At 47.2% G+C, this 20,919-nt stretch overlaps 3 protein-coding genes across 9 annotated transcripts; 2 read left to right on the plus strand and 1 right to left on the minus strand.

The window, feature by feature from the left end:
• The first annotated feature begins 117 nt into the window (after window positions 1-117).
• rps6kb1b (ribosomal protein S6 kinase b, polypeptide 1b) lies at window positions 118-7,257 on the plus strand. Of its 2 annotated transcripts, none has more exons than XM_057050287.1 (15): window positions 118-300; window positions 1,239-1,282; window positions 1,364-1,484; window positions 1,566-1,634; window positions 2,061-2,208; window positions 2,674-2,731; window positions 2,904-3,004; window positions 3,157-3,247; window positions 3,336-3,426; window positions 3,497-3,604; window positions 3,684-3,746; window positions 4,012-4,089; window positions 4,161-4,268; window positions 4,393-4,505; window positions 4,652-7,257. In XM_057050287.1, the coding sequence occupies exons 1-15, from the start codon at window positions 232-234 to the stop codon at window positions 4,905-4,907; spliced, it is 1,518 nt and encodes a 505-aa protein (XP_056906267.1). In that variant the 5' UTR covers window positions 118-231; the 3' UTR covers window positions 4,908-7,257. The 2 variants fall into 2 exon arrangements, with proteins under 2 accessions (XP_056906267.1, XP_056906268.1); XM_057050288.1 differs by having other exon boundaries at window positions 132-300; window positions 1,225-1,282.
• slc33a1 (solute carrier family 33 member 1) lies at window positions 6,164-10,983 on the minus strand. 3 transcript variants are annotated; one of them, XM_057050283.1, is made up of 9 exons: window positions 10,945-10,983; window positions 9,337-9,785; window positions 9,113-9,266; window positions 8,767-8,962; window positions 8,478-8,677; window positions 8,209-8,393; window positions 8,019-8,136; window positions 7,600-7,815; window positions 6,164-7,524 (listed from the first exon to the last, which is right to left on the minus strand). In XM_057050283.1, exons 1-9 carry the CDS (start codon window positions 10,966-10,968, stop codon window positions 7,357-7,359), a joined length of 1,710 nt encoding a protein of 569 aa, XP_056906263.1. In that variant the 5' UTR covers window positions 10,969-10,983; the 3' UTR covers window positions 6,164-7,356. The 3 variants fall into 3 exon arrangements, with proteins under 3 accessions (XP_056906263.1, XP_056906266.1, XP_056906264.1); XM_057050286.1 differs by lacking the exon at window positions 10,945-10,983 and adding an exon at window positions 10,660-10,800; XM_057050284.1 differs by lacking the exon at window positions 10,945-10,983 and adding an exon at window positions 10,526-10,723.
• A 2,230-nt stretch (window positions 10,984-13,213) lies between these two features.
• Window positions 13,214-20,910, plus strand: gmps (guanine monophosphate synthase). 4 transcript variants are annotated; one of them, XM_057049097.1, is made up of 16 exons: window positions 13,214-13,534; window positions 14,643-14,815; window positions 14,954-15,068; window positions 15,225-15,322; window positions 15,539-15,642; window positions 15,716-15,909; window positions 16,457-16,622; window positions 16,706-16,857; window positions 16,930-17,103; window positions 17,191-17,296; window positions 17,551-17,666; window positions 17,822-17,965; window positions 18,431-18,546; window positions 18,632-18,762; window positions 19,254-19,426; window positions 19,504-20,910. In XM_057049097.1, exons 1-16 carry the CDS (start codon window positions 13,508-13,510, stop codon window positions 19,603-19,605), a joined length of 2,091 nt encoding a protein of 696 aa, XP_056905077.1. In that variant the 5' UTR covers window positions 13,214-13,507; the 3' UTR covers window positions 19,606-20,910. The 4 variants fall into 4 exon arrangements, with proteins under 4 accessions (XP_056905077.1, XP_056905080.1, XP_056905076.1 ...); XM_057049100.1 differs by having other exon boundaries at window positions 13,223-13,534; window positions 17,840-17,965; XM_057049096.1 differs by lacking the exon at window positions 13,214-13,534 and adding an exon at window positions 13,622-13,771.
• Window positions 20,911-20,919: the final 9 nt, after the last annotated feature.

The following is a 20,919-nucleotide window of genomic DNA, read 5'->3' on the forward strand; positions in this document are numbered from 1 at the left end:
GCTAATTGCTTTCTTTTTTGTCATGAGAGAAGCTGTTTTAATGTGCGTCGCAATATTTAAAAGGAATATTTATAACGTCGCAAGTGTCCCCGCCCCGCTCGCCCTGTGTCGCTGTGCGCATGCTCAGTGTAGTAGCCGGTTATGGCGGCGGTGGTGTGTGTTTGTCCATGAGGTGGGGGACGCCTGGTCTTCTTGTGGTCCGCGACAGAGCCAACCGAGCGGAGCGCTGCAATGGCTGGAGTGTTTGACATTGATTTAGACCAACCGGAGGAAAATGTCTCCGACGACGAGAACGAGGAGGTACTTGAGTGGAGAAATGTAGCGAAAATACCAGACTTGTCACAGCAGAAAGTCTGGGGAGCAGCTAGCCGTTAGCCTGGCGAGCACCTCGGGCCTCCTCCTGCAGCTCCGGCCTGCTCAATCTGTGGCGGCTCCAGCTAATGCTAGCTCGCAAACCGTGAAGTTGACAGCCTTGGTGACTGAGCTTTCAACCCTCCGACTTAAATTCACAAGGAGGAAAGCTTCGTGTTGTGGTGGCTTTCGCTGTTGACGCTGTCAGGCGTTAAAGCGTCGCTGTCACGGTGCACAAACACAGCCTAACTTGGCCAAAGGTGCCGCAGTGACAAATGTGGCTCCGTGTGCAACAGTTTATTTTAGTGAACTCCTGCAGATGCTGTGGAGTTAAATAACTGCATGCCTCGTATTATAAAAGCATGCGGCAGATATAGATCGGTTACTGTGTGCAGGATTAGCCGGCAGAAACAAAGTACTAAACAACTGTTGCGAAATATCTACTAATCTCTTGTTGGAAGCAACTTTGATCAGAGCAGCTCCTTCTGCCACCTGCAGTTAACAATTTAGAGAAGGGCTCCAGAATAATGCCACACATCTGATGATGCTGCAGAATGGTGACATTGTTACCAACGAAGAATCGATTCTAAAGTATTTGTAAATGATTATCTCCCACCTGAATTATTGATGAAATGCTGCCCATGCATTGTAGCTATTTCTGGAGGGGCATCATCATCGTGATACTGAAACAAATGGTTGAAGTGCTGATTGGGATTGAGTTATTCTGGACAAGTTTATCTGTAATTTATTGATGTCTTTTGATCATTCCATCTATTCTCCTTTATTTCTTTGTTTATACAACTGTCTATCACCTGTATTCTCATTATGTTTTATGCTCCAAAGTGTTTTTGTTTTAAGATTAAAATTATTTAGTGATTGATTTTCAGGTTCAACTCAATGACATCATGGATCAGTGTAGTGGCTTTGAGTTGTAAGTATGAAGCACATTCTATATATGCACGTGTTCCTTGGACTTTGTGAAAAATAAAAGAATCCCTGAACATTGATGCAGCAACATGGATGACTGTGAGAAGATTGAGATATCGGAGGACAGCGTCAACCAAGGGACGGAGGGCATCCGGCCAGAGTGCTTTGAGCTGCTGCGGGTCCTCGGGAAAGGCGGATATGGAAAGGTAGGCTAGTGCCAGCAAGCAAGAAGGGAGGCCAGAAGCATGTCACACTTTTGGTTTTAAGGCCCTTTTTCTTCTCTGCAGGTTTTTCAAGTTCGAAAGGTGGTGGGAGCAGGAGCGGGCAAAATATTTGCAATGAAGGTTTTGAAGAAGGTATTGAAGGCTTGCAGTTACACATGAACACGTCTATGTACTTGTCTTGCATCTGGCACTGAGATTAGGTCAGACTGTGACTGACTGTTTCAGCCCTCTCACTGCAGCTCAGCCTTGTTTAAATGAGTTGCAACCAACCATTTGATTACTTTCCTTTTTGAAATTCATGACAACACATTACGCAAAACCACTGTCTTCAGTGTTGCTCCCGTAGTGCTGGACAACAATGACTATATAGTTAGAAGTCTTCAGTCATTTGTAATACTTATGTGCTGCGTCTGTTCTGTGGTCATATTGGGCTACGTAGAAAGTGTTGTTTTGACTAAAGTTCTCTTCTGCTGATGGGGAGATGAGCAAGCCTACAAGTGTGACTCAGGAGAGCAGCAGGAAGCACTGACTGTTCACTCCTCGATACTGTTTGCACAGGCTATGATTGTCCGTAATGCCAAGGACACAGCCCACACCAAAGCAGAGAGAAACATCCTGGAGGAAGTGAAGCACCCTTTCATTGTGGATCTCATCTATGCCTTCCAGACTGGAGGGAAGCTGTATCTGATCCTGGAGTACCTGAGCGGTTAGTGCAAGAGAACAGCCTCTAGTGTTAGCGCAAGAGAACAGCCGTGTTAGTGCAAGAGAGCAGCCGTGAGTGTTAGTGCAAGAGAACAGCCTGCGGTGTTAGAGGAAGAGAACACCCTGTGGTGTTATTGCAAGAGAACAGCCTTTAGTCTTAGTGCAAAAGAACAGCCTGTAGTGTCAGAGGAAGAGAACAGCTTTAGTGTCAGAGGAAGAAACAGCCTTTAGTGTCAGAGGAAGAGAACAGCCTTTAGTGTCAGAGGAAGAAACAGCCTTTAGTGTCAGAGGAAGAGAACAGCCTGCGATGTTAGAGCAAGAGAACAGCCTTAATTGTTAGAGCGAGAGAACAACATGTGTTAGTGCAAGGGAAACAACCTGTTGTGTTAGAGCAAGAGAACAGCTTGTGGTGTTAGGGGCACTTTATCCATCTGTGTTTCTGCGTCACTGACCCTCTTCATCTCTGCAGGTGGAGAACTTTTCATGCAGCTGGAGCGTGAGGGCATCTTCATGGAAGACACAGCATGGTGAGCCTGTTGCTCTTATTACCCCCCATCAGTGTTGCTGCTATATAAAGAGAGGTAAAGCTCAGTAGCAGTGGAGCAGGGACAGAATGACAGTGGGACAGCTAAAACTGCATCCACAAGCAAGTGGCAGGTCACTGTCAACATCTCAAAGGTCTCTGCTTTTCCTTTGTAGCTTCTACCTGGCAGAAATCTCCATGGCTCTGGGTCATCTCCATCAGAAGGGCATCATTTACAGAGATCTGAAGCCAGAGAACATCATGCTCAACAGCCAAGGTCTTTGTTCATGTACACATGTGCATCAGTCTGGAGATTCTTATCTCCATCAGAATTATTCATATCTGCACATGTCAAACACCAGCTACTCCCAGCCCGTCTCAGAACTAATCTAGAATGTTGATGTCTTTAAAGCTTCTGTTTTTCTGCAGGACATGTGAAGCTGACGGACTTCGGCTTGTGCAAAGAGTCCATTCACGATGGAACGGTCACCCACACCTTCTGCGGTACCATCGAGTACATGTGAGCTGTTGTTCTGTGACTGTAGAGCTGCTGGCTCTGCTCTCCCATCACATTTCTCGGTGACAGACGTGTCCACATTGTCTTTCAGGGCCCCGGAGATTTTGATGAGGAGTGGACACAACAGAGCTGTGGACTGGTGGAGTTTGGGTGCTCTGATGTACGACATGCTGACGGGAGCGGTCAGTCAAAGCTTTTCTGAGGATTTCTCTCTGGTGAAGCAGTTTGGTGTAAACTCTTTCCTCCCTGCAGCCGCCATTCACTGGTGAAAACCGCAAAAAGACCATCGACAAGATCCTCAAGTGTAAACTCAATCTGCCTCCCTACCTCACACAGGAAGCCCGAGATCTTCTGAAGCGGGTACTTGCTATTCCACGTGTGCTCTGTTCAGTTTAGTTGTGGGAGTATGTGACTTAAAGTTTGACGGCTGGTTGTACAGTTGCTGAAGAGAAACGCCTCATCACGTCTGGGAGCGGGAGCAGGAGACGCCACAGAGGTGCAGGTGAGGACCCATTGAGACGCGTTTGAAGCACCATGGTTCTTCACGGGCTTAATTAGCCATTGAGCTTATGTCAGAGGTGTGCACTTGGCTTCTCACCCAATAGAGGCGTATCTGTGCATTTACAGATTTAGAACACAGGATCTAGCTGTGCACATGAGTGTGTGAGGCTATAACCTGGATAAGTGCTATAACTGTTTCCCTTTGCTGGCCTGACAAACATCACCATGTTTGGAACCTTGACTCTGTGATGCTCTGTTGGTCACAGGCACATCCTTTCTTTCGACACATTAACTGGGAGGATTTACTGGCCCGGAAAGTTGAGCCGCCCTTCAAGCCGTTCCTGGTAAGGAGGAAAAATTAGTCCAGCTCTTTGTCTACATGTGTATTTATTCATTAGAAAATCGGTCTCTGCAGCAATCAGCTGAGGACGTGAGTCAGTTTGACTCAAAGTTCACCAGTCAAACACCAGTTGACAGCCCAGACGACTCGACCCTCAGCGAGAGTGCCAATCAAGCCTTTTTGGTAACGTTTCCTCCTTAAAATGGCACCGACTCTTCATCTCTCTTCATTTTCTTTAGATTGATCAGGGTCTCGTCTTCAAACTAGTCCTGCCTGCATCTGTGATCTGTCTCTAATGTGTGTCCAGGGTTTTACCTACGTTGCGCCATCAGTCCTAGAAAACATCAAAGAGAAGTTCTCCTTCGAGCCCAAAATCCGTTCACCTCGGCGGATCATGGGCAGCCCGAGAACCCCGCTGAGGTATGGCACTGCTTTCTTCCAACCACACCCATGGAAACAACAAGGATAAATTGTCATTTGTCCTAATGTGTTTCTTCTGTGATGTCTACATCTGGTTGTTATTGTCCCCAAATCAGTTGTGTGTGTGTTTTCTTTCTTTTTTGCAGCCCAGTCAAGTTCTCTGCTGGGGACAGCTGGGCTCGGAGCCCCCTGGTTCCCGGCGGAGGGCCCAGCATCCTCCAGTCCCCTCAGGAGCAGGCCATGGAGCTGTCCACGCCTGAGCAGATGGACATCACCAGCAGTTCCGAGGCCTCGGCCCCCCTCCCTATCCGTCAGCCGGCTGGGGTCAGCCTGGCTCAGATAAAGCAGCCAGCCTATCCTGTTGCACCCAAGCGGCCTGACCATCTACGCATGAACCTATGACCCACCGCGCCTCCTGGGACTTTATTTCATGACTTTTTTTTCTTTTTCTTTTGGTATTTTAAGAAACGGAGCAAATAAAATATGGATGCTACAGACAATTCCAATGTTGCACATCCACACTACGTATCCTGTCACCGCCCAGAGTGGAGATGTGGGTGTGGAACTCCAGTGCGCCACAGTCGAGTGTTCGTAAAGGCCGCCTCACTGCGCTGACCACACCTCAGATTTTACAACCACCGTCTTCTGACCTTCACGGAGTAGGACTGATAAGTTCTTTGAGGAGCTGCAGCCCAACTAAGAGCAGGAGCACTGTTGAAATCCATCACGTTTGCAAACGGTTTGCAGAACATGACGTCGTCCAAAGTGCTTTGTGCTAAACACGAGTGCCAGTGAGGAAACCGCTATTTATTTAACGGTAATGCTTCCACGAATGTCCATGAATTATGAATTGGACTGAAGAATCTCTGGGCCTGAAAGGAGTTAAATAACCTTTTAATCCCATTTTTACTAGTATCTGCACCACTGGTACGAACAGCGACCTGGCATGAACCATCGGAATAAACACTCATGTTTGTGACACAAAAAATTTCTCAAATTTTAAATTTGTTTTAAGGTCACTATCCCAAGCAGTTTACACCAATCTTTGGGTTGTTGTGGTTGACAGTGCTGCATTGACTGCTCATATTGACACATGGGGTCATCTTATGCTGGAACAGACCCCAAAGAGCTCCCAGAATTCCCTGTTGGGGCATTGGTGCAACCAATAGTGATGTGGTTGGTGGGTGTGAATGTTGTGGTCTGTAAAGGTGTGGTGGCAATTAGAGGCTCTGCGGCGGATCAACGCTTCATGTCTTAATGGAGTTTTAGGAGACGATGGATTAACCAGGCCGGGAGCCTAAATTAATGTAGAACAAAGAAAACGCTGACTTTTTAGACTCTTGACTGATGTGTGAACAGTTTTTTTTACAGATTTGCTCCTCAGGTGTGTTTCTTGTGACTTGATCAGCCGATCCGGTGTGATCCAGCTTGGTCACATCATGCTTTCCTCAGCAGCGCCGTCGGGAAAGAGACCAGCTGATCTGCACACAGTTCTGAAACAGCATCAGGCCCTGGCAGTATTTGCATCTTGCTATATCCGCGTTCGGGTGAGGAGGCGTTTTCCTGAAAAGTGAGAATTGTCATAAAATACGACCAGAATGTGACCTCGTGAGTCTTGTGTGTTTGTGAAGAAACTCGTCTGTCGTCAAAGCTTCAGGTTCAGTTAGAAACGTTTTTTTAATGACAAGCTATATATCAAAACTGAATGATGTCAGATACAGTATTCCTCTAGACTAGGGGTTGGCAACCCGCGGCTCTGGAGCCGCATGCGGCTCTGTGGCGCCGCCCTAGTGGCTTCCTGGAGCTTTTTCAAAAATATGAAAATGGAAATTGTTTTAATACAATTTCTGTAGGAGGGAAAACGTGACAAACATTCTTAAAGTTTTCCAATGCTGTATAAATGTATATAATAAATATTTAATTTCAACATCTCATAATGGAAGTTAAACTTGAAGTGCCATCGTACAGCAGAGTGGCCACGTGGTGCATTATTCTCTCCAGGATGCGCTGCAGGGAAAATAAACATTTATGTATTTGTAACCTACTTATCATTTGGAAAGTAGACTAATGCAGCTAATATAGACACATCATGTGTTGCCTTTATTATAAGCCCTAGATAAGGCTTTTAATTTTTTGCGGCTCTAGACAGATTTGTTTCTTGTTTTTTTGGTCCAATATGGCTCTTCCAACATTTTGGGTTGCCGACCCCTGCTCTAGACTTTGGTATGAAAGCCTCATGGTGGGGCAAAGTTGAGTTGCCAGCTGAAAGCCAGTTGAAAAACTCAGTATAAAATAAATCACACAGGTCTCGTCAAAAGATCCATATGGAGAATATGTGATCATAAACACGTTGGTGTCCATCCTCTCAGCTGGTCTACCAGCTGGATGGATGAGGATTAACAGCTGGTTTAAATAAATATGTCGCTAAAATCTTCCCTTTCTGATGAGTAAATCCATCATCTGTAGAGCAAAAGAGCTGAATCACAGGTCAGACGCATGACAACAAGTAGAAGCAGGTGGATCAGCCTCAAGTCTGTTTGTCAGTGCATTTATCCCCATTGAAAAAATTTTTTAGGCAGAACAGCTTCCTACCACAGGACTGGAAGGACGGCTTCAAACCCTCCGAAACAAGGCACATATGACATCGGTGGAACATAAAACAGATTTAACCATTAAAACATTAACAAATGAGTGAAAGACAGATGCTCTTGATGCCATCAAGACTCAAACATGAGTCTGAAGTAAAAAATAATAGGGTTGAGCTGAAAAGACTTAAAATAAAGACTACTTTAATCAGTCAGCAGCAGAGTAAAAAGTGAGGTTTTGAAGTTTGTGAGTGGATGGATGATGGTCAACAATTCGCTCTGCACTTCCAGGCATCAGGGCTCCTCTCCTGCAGTTGCTTCATCCTCTTCCCCAGCCAGAGCCACCACAGCAGCCCAATCACCACACACACCACCGACTCCACGTAGTAGCCGTCCAGTGTGGTCACACAGGCGCCACCCGCGTCAACGCAGAGCTGAAGAGGGAAGAAGTGTTAGTGAAGGCCAGCTAAAGAACTGTTGTTCTACATGTTTTCCAGTTGACGGTTCACCTCCGCTGCTGCAGCAGAACTGCAGTTCTGCTCGACGGCCCCCTGACACCCCTTTAACGTCAGGGGATCAACCACCCACAGGGCTACAGTGGAGGGCCAGTTCCCACCCAGGTTGGTAACGGTGTTCAGCAGGGTCATGTAGGTGCCACCGATGAGGGGGTCACTCACCTTAGCATGGAAGGCCATGCAGGCCACATACATACTGTACAGCGCCACCTGATGGAGCAACACACTGATCACACCTCAAAGGCAGCAAAACTCAAAGACTTCACGAAATATGTATATTTCCTTGGTTGAATATTGCATTCTATTGCATTCTGTAATTTCATGCAGCAAGATAATATGGAATTTAGGCAGAGGTTCTAGTTCCGGGAAAAGCTGAATGAACACAACAAAGAGGAAAAGGTGAAATGTCAAACCTGATGTACTGAGTAGCTGAGCAGTATTGTAACATAGTAGTACAGAGGAAACCCTCCTTCTTGTCTCACACTGGGGGTCCACCACACCAGCAGGGCGTACTCCAGGCCCATCAGCAACCTATCGCCACAAAAACAGGTTTTAGGTGGAAGCTCTGTGTGGGCATGTGTCTGTCTGAGAGGGTTTTAGAACCTAAAGGGAAAGGCCTTGTGGAAGACATCCAGAGGTCTGGGTCCTGCAGTGTATTTACTGATGACCAGAGGCAGGAGGATCTGCAAAGGCACCAGAGGCACTGCCAACAGCGCCAGCGTCTCCTTGGGAACACCAGCCTCCACCAGCTTCAGGCCAGTCACTGCATCTGCCGCAGAAAAGCCGATCTAAGAGAAGAGCAGAGGGACATTCAGTCTTGAGCAGGTGTTGTGGACGTAAACCAAATACTTCACACTGTCACACTGATGTACTTTAGCTGTGAGAAGCAGAACACAGAAGGTGAAGACTGTGGGCAACTTGATGATGGAAAACAGCAGCTTGTAGGTTTCCATCACACCCTGTGTCTCCACCTGGACTCCACGGTCCCCTCTGCCCTCCCCACTCTCCTTTTTCATGATGGCCACTAAGGTGGTTGAAACCAAGAAGATCACTCCCCAGAAGAACAGGAAGTCTAGAAAAGAAGAGAGCAGAAAAACACTGAGCTGGGCAGTGGCCTGAGTTGATCACTCAGGCCACTGCCCTTCTTTCAATGTCTCCTACCCGACAGCGTGACGATGCCCGTGTCTCTGGGTTCCTCTCTGAGGTATTTGTTACAAAAGTCTGCAGACTCCAGAGCCAGGAAGAGCACATTGCCCATGAAGTACCCAGCTGTCTGGCCCACAGAGTTGCACGTAGAGGCGTAGCCCACATTCTCTCTGGACAACATCGTCAGGGCCCAGCCGTCTACAGCAATGTCCTGAAAGGAGGAGGAGAATTGGAGACCTCTATCAACAGCAACATAATGTTGTCAGGGTTGCACAGGAATGGACTTAAAGATACTGCTAATGCAGCCATGTACATGCCTCAGCAGAATGGACTACAACTTAATGAAGAGCAGAGGAGCTACCTGTGTGGCCGCCAGGAAGGCAAGCATGAAGAAGACTCCCGTCAGTGGTACAATCTGAGGTCCTCCTTCACTCTGCAGCAGCAAATTAACCGTCCCAGAGAGATAGATCATGAAGAAGCCCAGCAGGTACTGTGTGGGGACCAGCCATGACTTCCTGGTGGGGAGACAGGTGGTGGGATTCTAGACTATCCAGAGACAGAATCCCAACAGCCACACGTTCTTACCTTCTGCCAAACCTGCTGAAGTAAAGAGAATCCACCAGTGGTGCCCACAACAGCTTTAGACTAAATGGCCAAAAGACAAAACTGAAGAAGGCTTGGTCTGAGTAGCTGGCTTTCTTAGTCTGCAAGATCAGAGGAACACTACCAGCCAGTCCCAGAGGAATCCCCTGCAGCACATAGAGGAACAGAAGGAGCGACACACTACCCAACTCTCCTCGGATCCCACGCTCCACTCTGTGCCCGTGATTGTCAGAGTCGGAATCTCCGATGAGAGCCTCTGCCTCTTCTTCTGGCACAGCAATGTTCATCTCTCGCTTATGTGTTCCCCTCATTCCATCCAGTAAAGGTGATGTACCCGTCGCCTTCCTCTGCCGCCCGTTTCTGTGCGAGAGCAAATCTGAGCGCTCCATCCTGGAGAGGAAGGGCTCAACCCAGGTAGGCCCTGAGATAATCTGCATAAATACAGGAACAATGTTGGAGGTTAAACAGAAACAGTGACTTAACCAGCCCAACGAGTCTCTTTGATTAAAACTACTACAGCATCAAAAAAATAAAGCAGATTTTCAGCAGCCGGTAGTTGTGCATGTAATTACATGTCTTATACGAGATCAGAGCTACAAGCTACAAATTCACTAACATCTTTTATTCAGTGGTTTCATCTATCTGAGCCTAATCTGGAATAAATACTTTACAGTTCATATTATGACTGAAATGTCATGGGTCGTTATCAGCATATATTCTCGCGATTTAAGACATCATAAAGCCGTAATCATTTCAGCAATACATATATCCTACAGAAATAAAGTTGGTTCCAGTTGTAACTGAACTGGATCTTCACAGATGGACGTCTTTGACAGAGTGGATACATATAAGCATGAATTCTATTACATACATGCATGCGCGAAATAAAAGCAAAATCAAACCAAAAGCAACATCAGCCCAGTAAAATGAAAAGAATGGGATTCTAGCCGCCTCCACTGATGGGCTCCTGCGCTGCGTCATAATTTAGTTTTGTTGTGAAGAAAAATGAATGAAGTGACCCGTTAAGTACGCGATATTGACTGAATAAGCACCAGATTATTTCAAATGTTAGCCACATTTGGAAATAATCGGATAACGTGCAGCATTATCGTGACAAAAACGAGCGAGCAGAAAAGAATTAGGAGAATGAAAGCTCAGACATCATGCGTACCTGGTGACGAGGACAGCATGTCAAATCAACATTAAAGTCCGGATTACAGTGATACGCAACAGGACAAAATTTCTTATATTCCAGATTTGATCAACTGCGCATTAGTGCCACGACAAACAAGAAGAAACTTATACCGTTTAATTTCAAAGTAGGAAGAACATCAACACGGAAAACCCGGAAGTGCCTGTGTGCAGCTTCTAAATCTGTCCCCGACCGACAGATGACGTGTCAAAACAAGAGAGAAAGAATTCCGTTCCGAGGTAAATTGACATCAAAGATTTCCTTCCAAGAAATGTGCCACATTCACATTCCCAAAAAGACACGATGGCCGGTGTCCATGACCATTACACCATTACACACAGTAAAGATGCGATCTGTAGCTTTTGCTGCAAAATTTTCCATAAAAAATCAAAACTTGCCACCAAGTGACAGAAGGTGGACATCAATGGACAGCTTCTGAGCTTCCTCTCTTCTCCTCCCGACTCCCCCCTGCTCTTGTCTGCTCCACTCTGCTCCAAGGAGCGAGGAGGATCAGAGAGGAGCATGGGTAATCAGGAAGGAGCAGAGTGGAGCAGAGAGGATCAGAGAGGAGCAAGGGACATCAGAGAGGAGCAGAGAAGGGCATAAAGAAACTGCTCCTCCCTGCTCCTCCCCTTGGTCGTGTAGCCATGTTTATAGCATCATACAACCCTTAAAAAGTGCCTGAATCTGACCTGGGCAAATGTTCGAACCCTGTATGTAAAAAAATAAAGCAACTTGTGTTCACAACAAATACTTTGTTTAGTTACTTTTGTAGCACTTGAAATATTAAGTGTAAATCACCCTGAGGTCGCCCTTGCTGACTTTGCTGCCATTTAAATTACCATAAAACATCGACCTGGAAACTGGGCTGCTGACGTGTTGATTGTCTGTGTGACCAGCAGGGAGAGGCACTGAGCATGAAAGATTACTTGAAAGGGTTTTTCTGTTGTTTGCTCCATTCTCTAAATCACTGTTGATTTCAACGTAAAAGCAAATGTTCTTACGTCTGTTTTCATATGTGTATTCGTATTGACAGCAGAGAAGATAAAATTAGGTCATAGAAGGTGGGTAAACACCAATACACCAATAGTGTAGCTGAAGTTAAGGGTGATAAAGAAGAAAGAAGTAATAAATTAATATGCTGCTTCCAAATGCCCCTTTGAGCCTTTCATACAGGAGATTTACACAACAAGATCAGGACACTGACTGTAAGCCCCGCTCATCTGCAAATGTTTTACACCTACAACATGATGACTGTGAAAAGAGTCCATTGAGAGCTCCATAGATACATTCTGTCATCCTCAGACTGACCCTTAAAGGAACTAGTGATCAAAACACTTCCTGTATGACTGCTTCAGGAATGAATTTTAACCAATGCTCATTTAAATCCTTATGGAAGCGTCCAGCTCGAGAGAACAAGGAAAACAGTTTAACACCCGTTCATCCTTTTATTCCACATTTTAGCCACGTTTCTAAATGTCGGCATGCTGAAACTGGTCACGACACTGGCTTCATTCTTAGCTAATGAGCGACGGCGTGTTCTGGCCTGTGGTTGCTGCGGGTGCGCGTGAAGCCATTTAGTGGGCCACTATGTCATGTGACAACACAGAAGCATTTTAATGCAGAGCAGCATGTGACAGTAGAAGGTGAAGCTACAGCTAATCCAAGGTCATATGTCTGTCCGTCTCCCAGTGAGTCCTGATGACCAGAAACGATAGTTGTCATTAAGAGACGCCGTAAAAGCCCAACTTGATTCAATCCCCAAAGATGTAACAACATCCAAGACCAAGTGGCTTTGATGCTGTATAACTGTCACTACTGCTTACTACTGCGCTGCTTAACACTTAGTAACAACCTCCAGTAACTGAAGATAACTTTCTTCTGTGTCTCTTCAGAATCATTGTCTATAATCAGTCACTGATCCTTAATGAGTCCAACCCTCCAACACAAGACCAGCAGCACACGCAGGCAGACGGGCTTCCTGAAGGTATCAGCTGACTAGTGTTGGTGTAAATTACAGTATGGGGGGAAATTAACTGCTTGGTGCAGGTCTGAACTCTCTGACGGTTTTTCTAGTTTCTGTGATTGATTTCATGTGATTTTAACTGTTTATACGTCTCATATACGAGACTTTTTACGCGTCGGTGCAACCGCTGTTGTGTCACGCCAGTGTTTTCAGGTGTAATACACACCTGTCAAACGCATCTGTTACAGGAACCACCAGGTGGCGCTAATACTGTCGCTATTTCGCATTTGTCGCCTGATACATGATTTGGTGGCTTTTAAAGTTAAAGTTTAAAGGCGATTACAGAAAGTTTGCCAATTTAATCTAGGCTGTATCCACACGCGTTGAAGTGTTTAGGTTTTGTGGTAGCTCCGTCTGGTGGGGACTGGGCTGAGGTGCATGGAATCTAGTACACCTTCAGAGCATTGCCGCGGTGCCCTCGAGAAAGGTACTGAACCCACAAATGCTTCCATTTGGCCTTTAAACGTTTTTATGATCCTGGTGTCTTCGCGGTCAACCCAGCTGGAATTACATTTGTGCTGATTTATAAATATTTTAAACATATTCTAAATCTATACATCGGACTGGGAATAAAAGGACCGCTCTAATTGGGTATTTTCTCCCTAAACCCGCCGTAAGAACTCGAAGGTAGAGCTTCAATAAGGGGTCTCGGATGTGAGTGTCTCTACGTGTTTGGGCCAGACTCGATTTTATATTTTTGGACGCAACTTTGTGCTCCACCCACTGAAAACACACATTTATTTCGTGCGTTCGCACTGGGCAAAGTTTATTCTGCACCCGGAGGAGGAGCCGAACCGGAGCCGGAGCCACCGCAACAGTAGCAGCACCAACCCCCGACCAGCTCCAGCAGCAGCAGCAGCAGCAGCAGCAGCAGCTTCTCAGATCTGGGACACCGAGGCAACGGGGAAAGCTCATCCACAACACGGTGGTCCTCTATGGCTCTGTGCAACGGAGACAGCAAGGTCAGTGAAGCGCAGACATCCTGCTCATCGGGACCGGCAGAACCCCTGTGGCTGGTGTGAACCACCGGTAAATGACGGCCTTTGAGCAACGCGCAGGGAAAGTTGGAAGGACTGGAAGGGCACCGTGAGGTCCGCTCTGCAGGAACGTAGCAGCGCTTTGCCTGTTGCAATGCTGCCTTAGCATGTCGAGTACAGATGCTCAGGCGCCAGGTCGGATCTGTCAGGTGTTCCACGCAGGTACAAACGTTCGTCCCCATGATCGTGCGCGTGTGTGCGGGGGACACCCGCGAGAGTCTTTGCCCCCGACACCGCGTGGGTTTTAGCATAGCCACGCTAATTTAGCTCACCGAACTGCTAGCAGGCTAATGGCGAATACGAGCTACACTGTCTACAGTAGCTTTGCCGCCAGCTAACTCAGCCGGGCGGACCGAACCGGGCGACGACGCTGTTTGTCCTTATTGTTGACGGCATTGTTGCTGTTTAATAACTATTGTTGAACGTCTGCTGTCACACACTTAATGCTAATGCGATGTGTTTTCGCTAACGTTGTCACGAAGCTAGTTGGAGCCGACTTGTGGTTGCCGGTGTGACGGCAGCAGCTCTCGTCTTTACTAAGCTAACGTGTAAATAAACATCCAGTGTTTCTGTGGCTGAAATCAGCGATAACTAAAAATATAATGAAGGTTAATCTCAAGTTGGTTGGAGAAACACCGATGCGGAAGTGTTTCCACGAAGCACGTGGGGTCCTTCCCAGGTTTGTTGTGGGAAATCAGACGTGGTGAAGCTGTAAATTCTGACCCTTATCACCGTCTGGGTTTAGCTCTTCCAGCATCCAGGCGGGATGTTCTGTTAGATAGACCCGGTTCTGGGAGGAACAGAGATCAGTCAGTATTCCAGACGGGTCCTTTCTTTGACTAATTTGTAGGTTTCATGTGATTCTGCTATTGGGCTGAATGGTCACAGCACATTAACTGAACCCACATGCTTCTAATTAGTGAAGCTCTGATTGACTCACTTTTCCCAAAGGATGGTTGGCGGTGGAACGCTTGATTCTGACTTGTGATGTCTGTCAGCCATTTTCACTGAGCTGCTGTGTTTGCAACCACAGCTGGAGATCAGCAGTACAGAGCAGAATGGGTCGTGTGAGGGGGCTGTGGCCATCCTGGATGCCGGAGCCCAGTACGGCAAAGTGATTGACAGACGGGTCCGAGAGCTGTGTGTCCGCTCCGAGATCCTCCCTTTGGAGACGCCGGCCTTCGCCATCAGAGAGCAGGGCTACAGGTGAGCAGCAATTTCCCTACGGGGATGAATAAAGTACATCTTGAATATGTTGCTTTTATGTGCCTTGCATCCTGGTGACCTTCACCGTCTAAAACTCTTATCATCAGTATCACTACTATTGGTTCTTTCCTTTCTCAGGGCAATCATCATCTCGGGTGGTCCGGCGTCTGTGTATGCCGAAGATGCCCCCTGGTTTGACCCCGCCATCTTCACCATGGGGAAGCCTGTCCTTGGCATTTGCTATGGGATGCAGGTGTGTGTTTGTGTGCACTTCTATAAGCAGAGTTGAAATGCATTTAAGAGTTCTGGTACGTTTCCCTCCACTTGTATTCATTCACACGGCTGCTCAGCAACATTTCCTGCCTGATTGCCCAGTTGAAGCAGCTTTGACCTGAGGACTGTGTTACAGATGATGAACAAAGTTTTTGGTGGCACCGTCCACAGGAAGAGTGTGAGGGAAGACGGAGTGTTCAACATCGCCCTGGACAACACCTGCTCTCTGTTCAGGTAACCTCTCCGTCACCAGACGCCCTATCACAGGCAGCACGCATGAACGCACACACACACAAGCTCTATTATATTTGATACAATAATTTGTGGTTTCTGTGTGAGCGCAGCAGACTTTTTACATTATTTTCCTGTGAAGATCAGGTCTAAAAGGTTTGAACACTGCTTGGGTGTGTGTGTGGGTGCGTGCGTGTGTGTGTGTGTGTGTGTTATCAGGGGCCTCCAGAAGGAGGAACTGGTCCTGCTGACACATGGAGATAGTGTGGATAAAGTAGCTGATGGGTTTAAAGTGGTGGCCCAGTCAGGCAACATCATAGCTGGTGAGCGCTCTGCCAAAGCTTTTTATTTTATTCACACCTGAGTTTACATCTGATACGTCTTTCTGTCTGTCAGGCATCGCTAATGAGCAGAAGAAGCTGTACGGAACGCAGTTTCACCCTGAGGTGGACCTGACGGAGAGAGGCACGGAGATGCTGCGCAACTTCCTCTTTGAGATTGCAGGATGCACCAGTAACTTCACTGTACAGAACCGCCAACAGACCTGTGTCAATGAGATTAGAGAGAAGGTGGACAAGTCTAAAGTGCTGGTGAGTGAAACGATGAGATGGAACCTCTGGTATAAAGTCATGCTTCATCTCGGTGGACGGATTCCACCTTCTGATTCAAACTGGGCTTCATCTCTGGAGAGTCCTGATAAATTAGGGGAGCTAATGGTCCCACAGAGGCCGAGGTAACCATGAGTGCTGCAGCTTCTTCCTGCTGGAAACCACTTTTCTCCTGTTGGAAGATTCTGCTGTATTTGTGTGGATGGAACGTTAATTCAATGGTTTTTGTCATCCTTTCTCCATCCTTATACTAATTATAAATGTTGAAGTCGACTGTGCTTGTTGAGGGCGTATGCACAGCTGAGGGAACCTGTGCACAGCTGTATCCAGTCAGAAGCACAGGATTTGTTTTCATAATCTTTCTGCAACATTAGCATGAATGTGGATATGATCAGGTTTAAGGTTTAAAAGCTCGTCAAAGCTCATCATATTACTTATGTTTCTCAGCCTGAACAGTGGACATGAGGACTGCAGAGAGACCTGGAACCTTTGTTGGAGCCACAGTCTTGATTTGTCCTTGTTTGTCCAGGTGCTGTTGAGTGGAGGTGTGGACTCCACGGTGTGCACAGCTCTCCTCAACAAAGCTCTCAACCAGGATCAGGTGATTGCGGTCCACATTGACAACGGCTTCATGAGGAAGAGAGAGAGTCAGAGTGTGGAGGAGGCGCTCACCAAGCTGGGCATCAAGCTCAAAGGTGACACAAACACAGTCAAACAGTGACAGTAAAGCTCACTTTGTTGCTAAGCTGCGGTCTTCCTCTTGATCTAAAATATGTAGTGGTGAACGCGGCTCACACATTCTACAACGGAACGACAACCCTCCCCATCTCTGAGGAGGACAGGACGCCACGGAAACGCATCAGCAAGACTTTGAACATGACCACCAACCCAGAGGAGAAGAGGAAGATCATTGGAGACACGTTTGTCAAAGTGCGAGTTGGCTGGTGGTGCTGGATGAGTCGCCTTCGTCATGGCCGCCTCATCATGTCTGCATGTTCACAGGTAGCGAACGAGGTGATCGGAGAGATGAATCTGAAGCCGGAGGAGGTCTTCCTTGCTCAGGGGACCCTGCGGCCTGATCTCATCGAGAGCGCCTCTCATCTGGCCAGTGGCAAAGCCGACGTCATCAAAACACACCACAACGACACCGAGCTCATCCGCAAACTGCGAGACGAGGTACAACCGTTTTCAGTGACGAACAGACAGACCTGCGATGTCCTAACTGACTTCTGTCCGTCTGTCCGTCTGTCCATTCCTCTGCAGGGAAAAGTCATTGAACCTCTGAAAGATTTCCACAAAGATGAAGTCAGAGCTCTGGGCCGAGAGCTGGGCCTGCCGGAGGAGATCGTGTCTCGTCACCCTTTTCCAGGCAAGTTCTCCGCTCAGGAAGACTCCGTCACTTCCTGTTCCCCTGTTGAATGTGGCAGGAGGTGCTGATGTGGAATCATCCGACAATGCTGCTGCTGTCACCTGTGATCACTTTTCTCCCCGCTGGTTCTTCTAACATTTCATTCTGTTACATTTGCTTCAATCTTAAGAACGGCACTTTTGGAAAAGAGTAATGTCCTGTAGTTACTGGTAATACTGGTAGAGGTAATGTGGGACAATGTCTGTGTCCTTCAGGTCCTGGTTTGTCCATCAGGGTCATTTGTGCAGAGGAGCCCTTCATCTGCAAAGACTTTGCTGAAACCAACAACATCCTCAAAATTATCACAGACTTCTCCGCCAGCGTCAAAAAGGTCAGGACTGACGGGATGACATCATCCCTTTAACCCGCCCTTGCACGCTCACCGCGTGACAGAACAGGGCAGGGTTACGAAGCGACGTACTTCCTTTTTCTAAATCAGATTTTATATAATGTACAAGTTTGATCAGTTAATGACCATTTTAAAAGTGTGTGTCTCCTGTCCAGCCACACGTTTTGTTGCAAAGAGTCAAGTCGTGCATATCAGATGAGGAGGAAGAGAAGCTCATGCAGATCACCAGCCTTCATTCACTCAATGCCTTCCTGCTGCCAATCAAGACTGTGGGAGTCCAGGTAGCACGGGGAAGGGAAGGGGGGTTGTGTGTGTAATATCATGTTTTTTCTGTCTCGTGGCGTCACCTCCAGAACTTTGTGGTGAAACCAAAACACGCCCTCACAAAGCTTGAGTTTTGACTGGGGGTGGGGTGGGGAGTTCTGCTGAGACTTTCATGGTTGAAACCTTCAGTTTTGACTGCAGAGGGGGCGGGTCCTAACAACCAGCTCACCACAGTCAGACACTGTCTGTCCTGTGACTTCCTGTTTGTAACCAGTTTTAAATTTAGCCGAAAGCCACTCTGGAACTGGGAATCAGGTTTTCCGTGGCTTCCAGTTGTGGATGAGAAGAGAGCCAGCAGACAATTAGTGGCGGGGAGTGAAAAGGGATCAGAACAGCTTTATAAACACAGATGAAGGTTGCTTCAGAGGTGTTTTTCTGCTGGTGCTCAAGTGTGTGTGCTGTGTGTCTGACTGTCCCCTCAGGGCGACTGCCGCTCCTACAGCTATGTGTGTGGCGTCACAAGTAGAGAATCTCCTTACTGGGAGTCACTCATGTTCCTGGCCAGACTCATTCCCCGCATGTGCCATAACATCAACAGGTGATGCACAAACACACCACTGTTTGCGGGGAGTTACCCTGCCGGGCACTCACTCATGCTTCCACCATATGTGTCCTCCTCCCAGAGTTGTGTATGTATTCGGCACCCACGTGAAGGAGCCACCGACAGACGTCACCCCAACCTTCCTGACCACAGGCGTTCTCAGCACGCTCAGACAGGCTGACTTTGAAGCTCATTCTATCCTTAGAGAGTCTGGTAAGTGTGTGTGCTTCTCCCAGAGTGTCTGGCATGTTCTGGAACCAGACGGGTTTTCACTCGCTGTGTGCTGATTGGCTGTTCAGCTGATGTGTTTGTGAACTGTTCACATGTGATCAAAGAGTTAATTATTAAAGTGAGATAAATGGTTTGATCAAACCCTCTGTCTGTGTTGCTGTGAGCTGTCTTAGGTTCATTATGACCACATATATGGTGACATCTAGTGTTGGAGCGGCAAATTGCACCATTTTTACTTAATTAACAATTATTGTTGTAAATCGTGCAGATCTTGTTTTATTGGTTTTAAAAATTCATCTCACATACAAATTTTCTATGGGTTGTGCAGGTTTTAAAACAATAATTTCCCAATTTATTCTGGGGAAAAAAGCAGCTCTACACAGTAGAAGTTTTACATTCAGTCTGATTTTTAAATGCCAGTATTTAGAATGACTGGAATTTAAATGTCTATCTATTTTCTTTCCGTCTTTCAGGTTATTCTGGGAAGATCAGCCAGATGCCCATCATCCTGACCCCTTTGCACTTTGACCGGGACCCGCTGCAGAAGCAGCCGTCCTGCCGGCGCTCTGTGGTGATCCGCACCTTCATCACCAGCGATTTCATGACTGGCATCCCCGCTACGCCGGGCAACCATATCCCAGAAGAGGTACATGGCAAATCCCCCCCACCAGATGGGCCTCCCCCGCTGCTGTAGTTTAACGTTTTTCTTCTCGGTGTGTGCAGGTGGTGCTGAAGATGGTAAATGAGATCAAGAAGATCCCAGGGATCTCCAGAGTCATGTATGACCTGACCTCCAAACCACCGGGCACCACAGAGTGGGAGTGAAGCCCCCAAGACGCACACATCTTTGACAGATACCTGCGGGGCTGGTGACCATCTCTCCCCTTCCCCCACCCCCTCGTCTTTCCTCTGTTCAACATTCCCGTTGAAGGCAGACCATACTGTGATGGCGTGCACATGCAGCGCTTCTCTCCCTCATCACACCTCCCTGATTTTAATATCTTTGGCAGGAGAAGTTTATCATTGTAGGTCCTCATATATTGTCTTTTTATCCACGTAAACAAGTGTGTTTCCTCTGTGTCATTGAAAATGCTACTTGCTGCTTGCTCACTATGAGGTCACCTTTAAACGACGACCGCGAGAATCTGTGAAAGTTGAGAACTTGTGCCTCAGGTTGTATTATGGGATTGGTGGAAATGTTACAAAAGGAATGGAATTCTCTGCTTGCTGTCTTAACTGTCTGAGTGTTGTTACCCTTGGACTCTGCTCCGTTGGGTTGTACGCTGCCTGTACACGACCCGAGCGGCGCCGACCACCTACACGACCAATCTTTCATTGTTTCGCTTCATATTTTGCCAAATGTAGAAATGACTGGAGCCCCTCTGAGCTGTTGCTGCATTCATGATGGGCAGCAGGAGAGGCGTCACCACGGCAACCAGCCTGCAGGATGGGTGGCTGCGTGCCTGTCTGTTTTTCTTTGACCAGAGTTCAACTTTGATGTTTCCATAGACAGCGATGCACTCCCTCGCCATGCTGAAAGTTATGCTTGTCTTGAAGAGGAGAGGACCGGTGAGCGTCGCCGTGGAGATCAGAAGCACAGGAGTTGCTCGGCTGCTCTTCTGAAAGCACTTTTCTTCTCATATTCTGCCATTTCATCAGCGTAACAGTCACGAGAGCCACGAGCAGCGTCTCGCTCAGCGGCACTCTGAGGCGTTGGGAGATCAGGTGATCTCTGGACATATCCGGCACGTCGTCGCCTCCGGCGGTGTGAGCGAGCACGGTGCTCCGTCAGCCAACCCAACAGATATTGTCTCTGTGCCTCTCAGCTTCTCGCATCGATTACTCTGCCTTTTATTTACATGGATGTTGTTTTTAACACGTCTGCTTCATAGTTGCTGACTATGTGACTGGGCTTTTTTTGTTTTGCTTTTTTGTGAAGGGGGGTGGTAATGTCACTGAGAGGAAGTTATGCAAACTCTTGTAATGGGATTGATTTCTGCTTTATTTCTGCTCAGTGTTCCTTCTCCCTGTAGTAACGTGCCTCAAACCAAGCCACTGCATGCTGTTTTAACATTTGTATCACGGGAAAAGAGCTTTAATAAAGTTCTGTGTTGAACCTTCTCACCATCATCACCTGCC

This window comes from Takifugu flavidus, chromosome 12 (assembly GCF_003711565.1).
Source record: "Takifugu flavidus isolate HTHZ2018 chromosome 12, ASM371156v2, whole genome shotgun sequence".
Taxonomy (NCBI): domain Eukaryota; kingdom Metazoa; phylum Chordata; class Actinopteri; order Tetraodontiformes; family Tetraodontidae; genus Takifugu; species Takifugu flavidus.

Bases quoted from the DNA above. Each gene is read 5' to 3' on its own strand.
- rps6kb1b (XM_057050287.1), top strand. From the start codon at position 232: ATGGCTGGAGTGTTTGACATTGATTTAGACCAACCGGAGGAAAATGTC. The intron at 2,209-2,673 runs GTTAGTGCAAGA...TCATCTCTGCAG, and splicing joins GATCCTGGAGTACCTGAGCG to GTGGAGAACTTTTCATGCAG. The intron at 4,269-4,392 runs GTAACGTTTCCT...ATGTGTGTCCAG, and splicing joins GTGCCAATCAAGCCTTTTTG to GGTTTTACCTACGTTGCGCC.
- slc33a1 (XM_057050283.1), bottom strand. From the start codon at position 10,968: ATGTCCACCTTCTGTCACTTGGTG. The intron at 8,394-8,477 runs GTACATCAGTGT...CTCTTCTCTTAG, and splicing joins TTCTGCTTCTCACAGCTAAA to ATCGGCTTTTCTGCGGCAGA. The intron at 7,525-7,599 runs GTGAACCGTCAA...TTCCCTCTTCAG, and splicing joins GTTCTGCTGCAGCAGCGGAG to CTCTGCGTTGACGCGGGTGG.
- gmps (XM_057049096.1), top strand. From the start codon at position 13,730: ATGCTCAGGCGCCAGGTCGGATCTGTCAGGTGTTCCACGCAG. The intron at 15,643-15,715 runs GTGAGCGCTCTG...TCTGTCTGTCAG, and splicing joins GTCAGGCAACATCATAGCTG to GCATCGCTAATGAGCAGAAG. The intron at 15,910-16,456 runs GTGAGTGAAACG...TTGTTTGTCCAG, and splicing joins TGGACAAGTCTAAAGTGCTG to GTGCTGTTGAGTGGAGGTGT.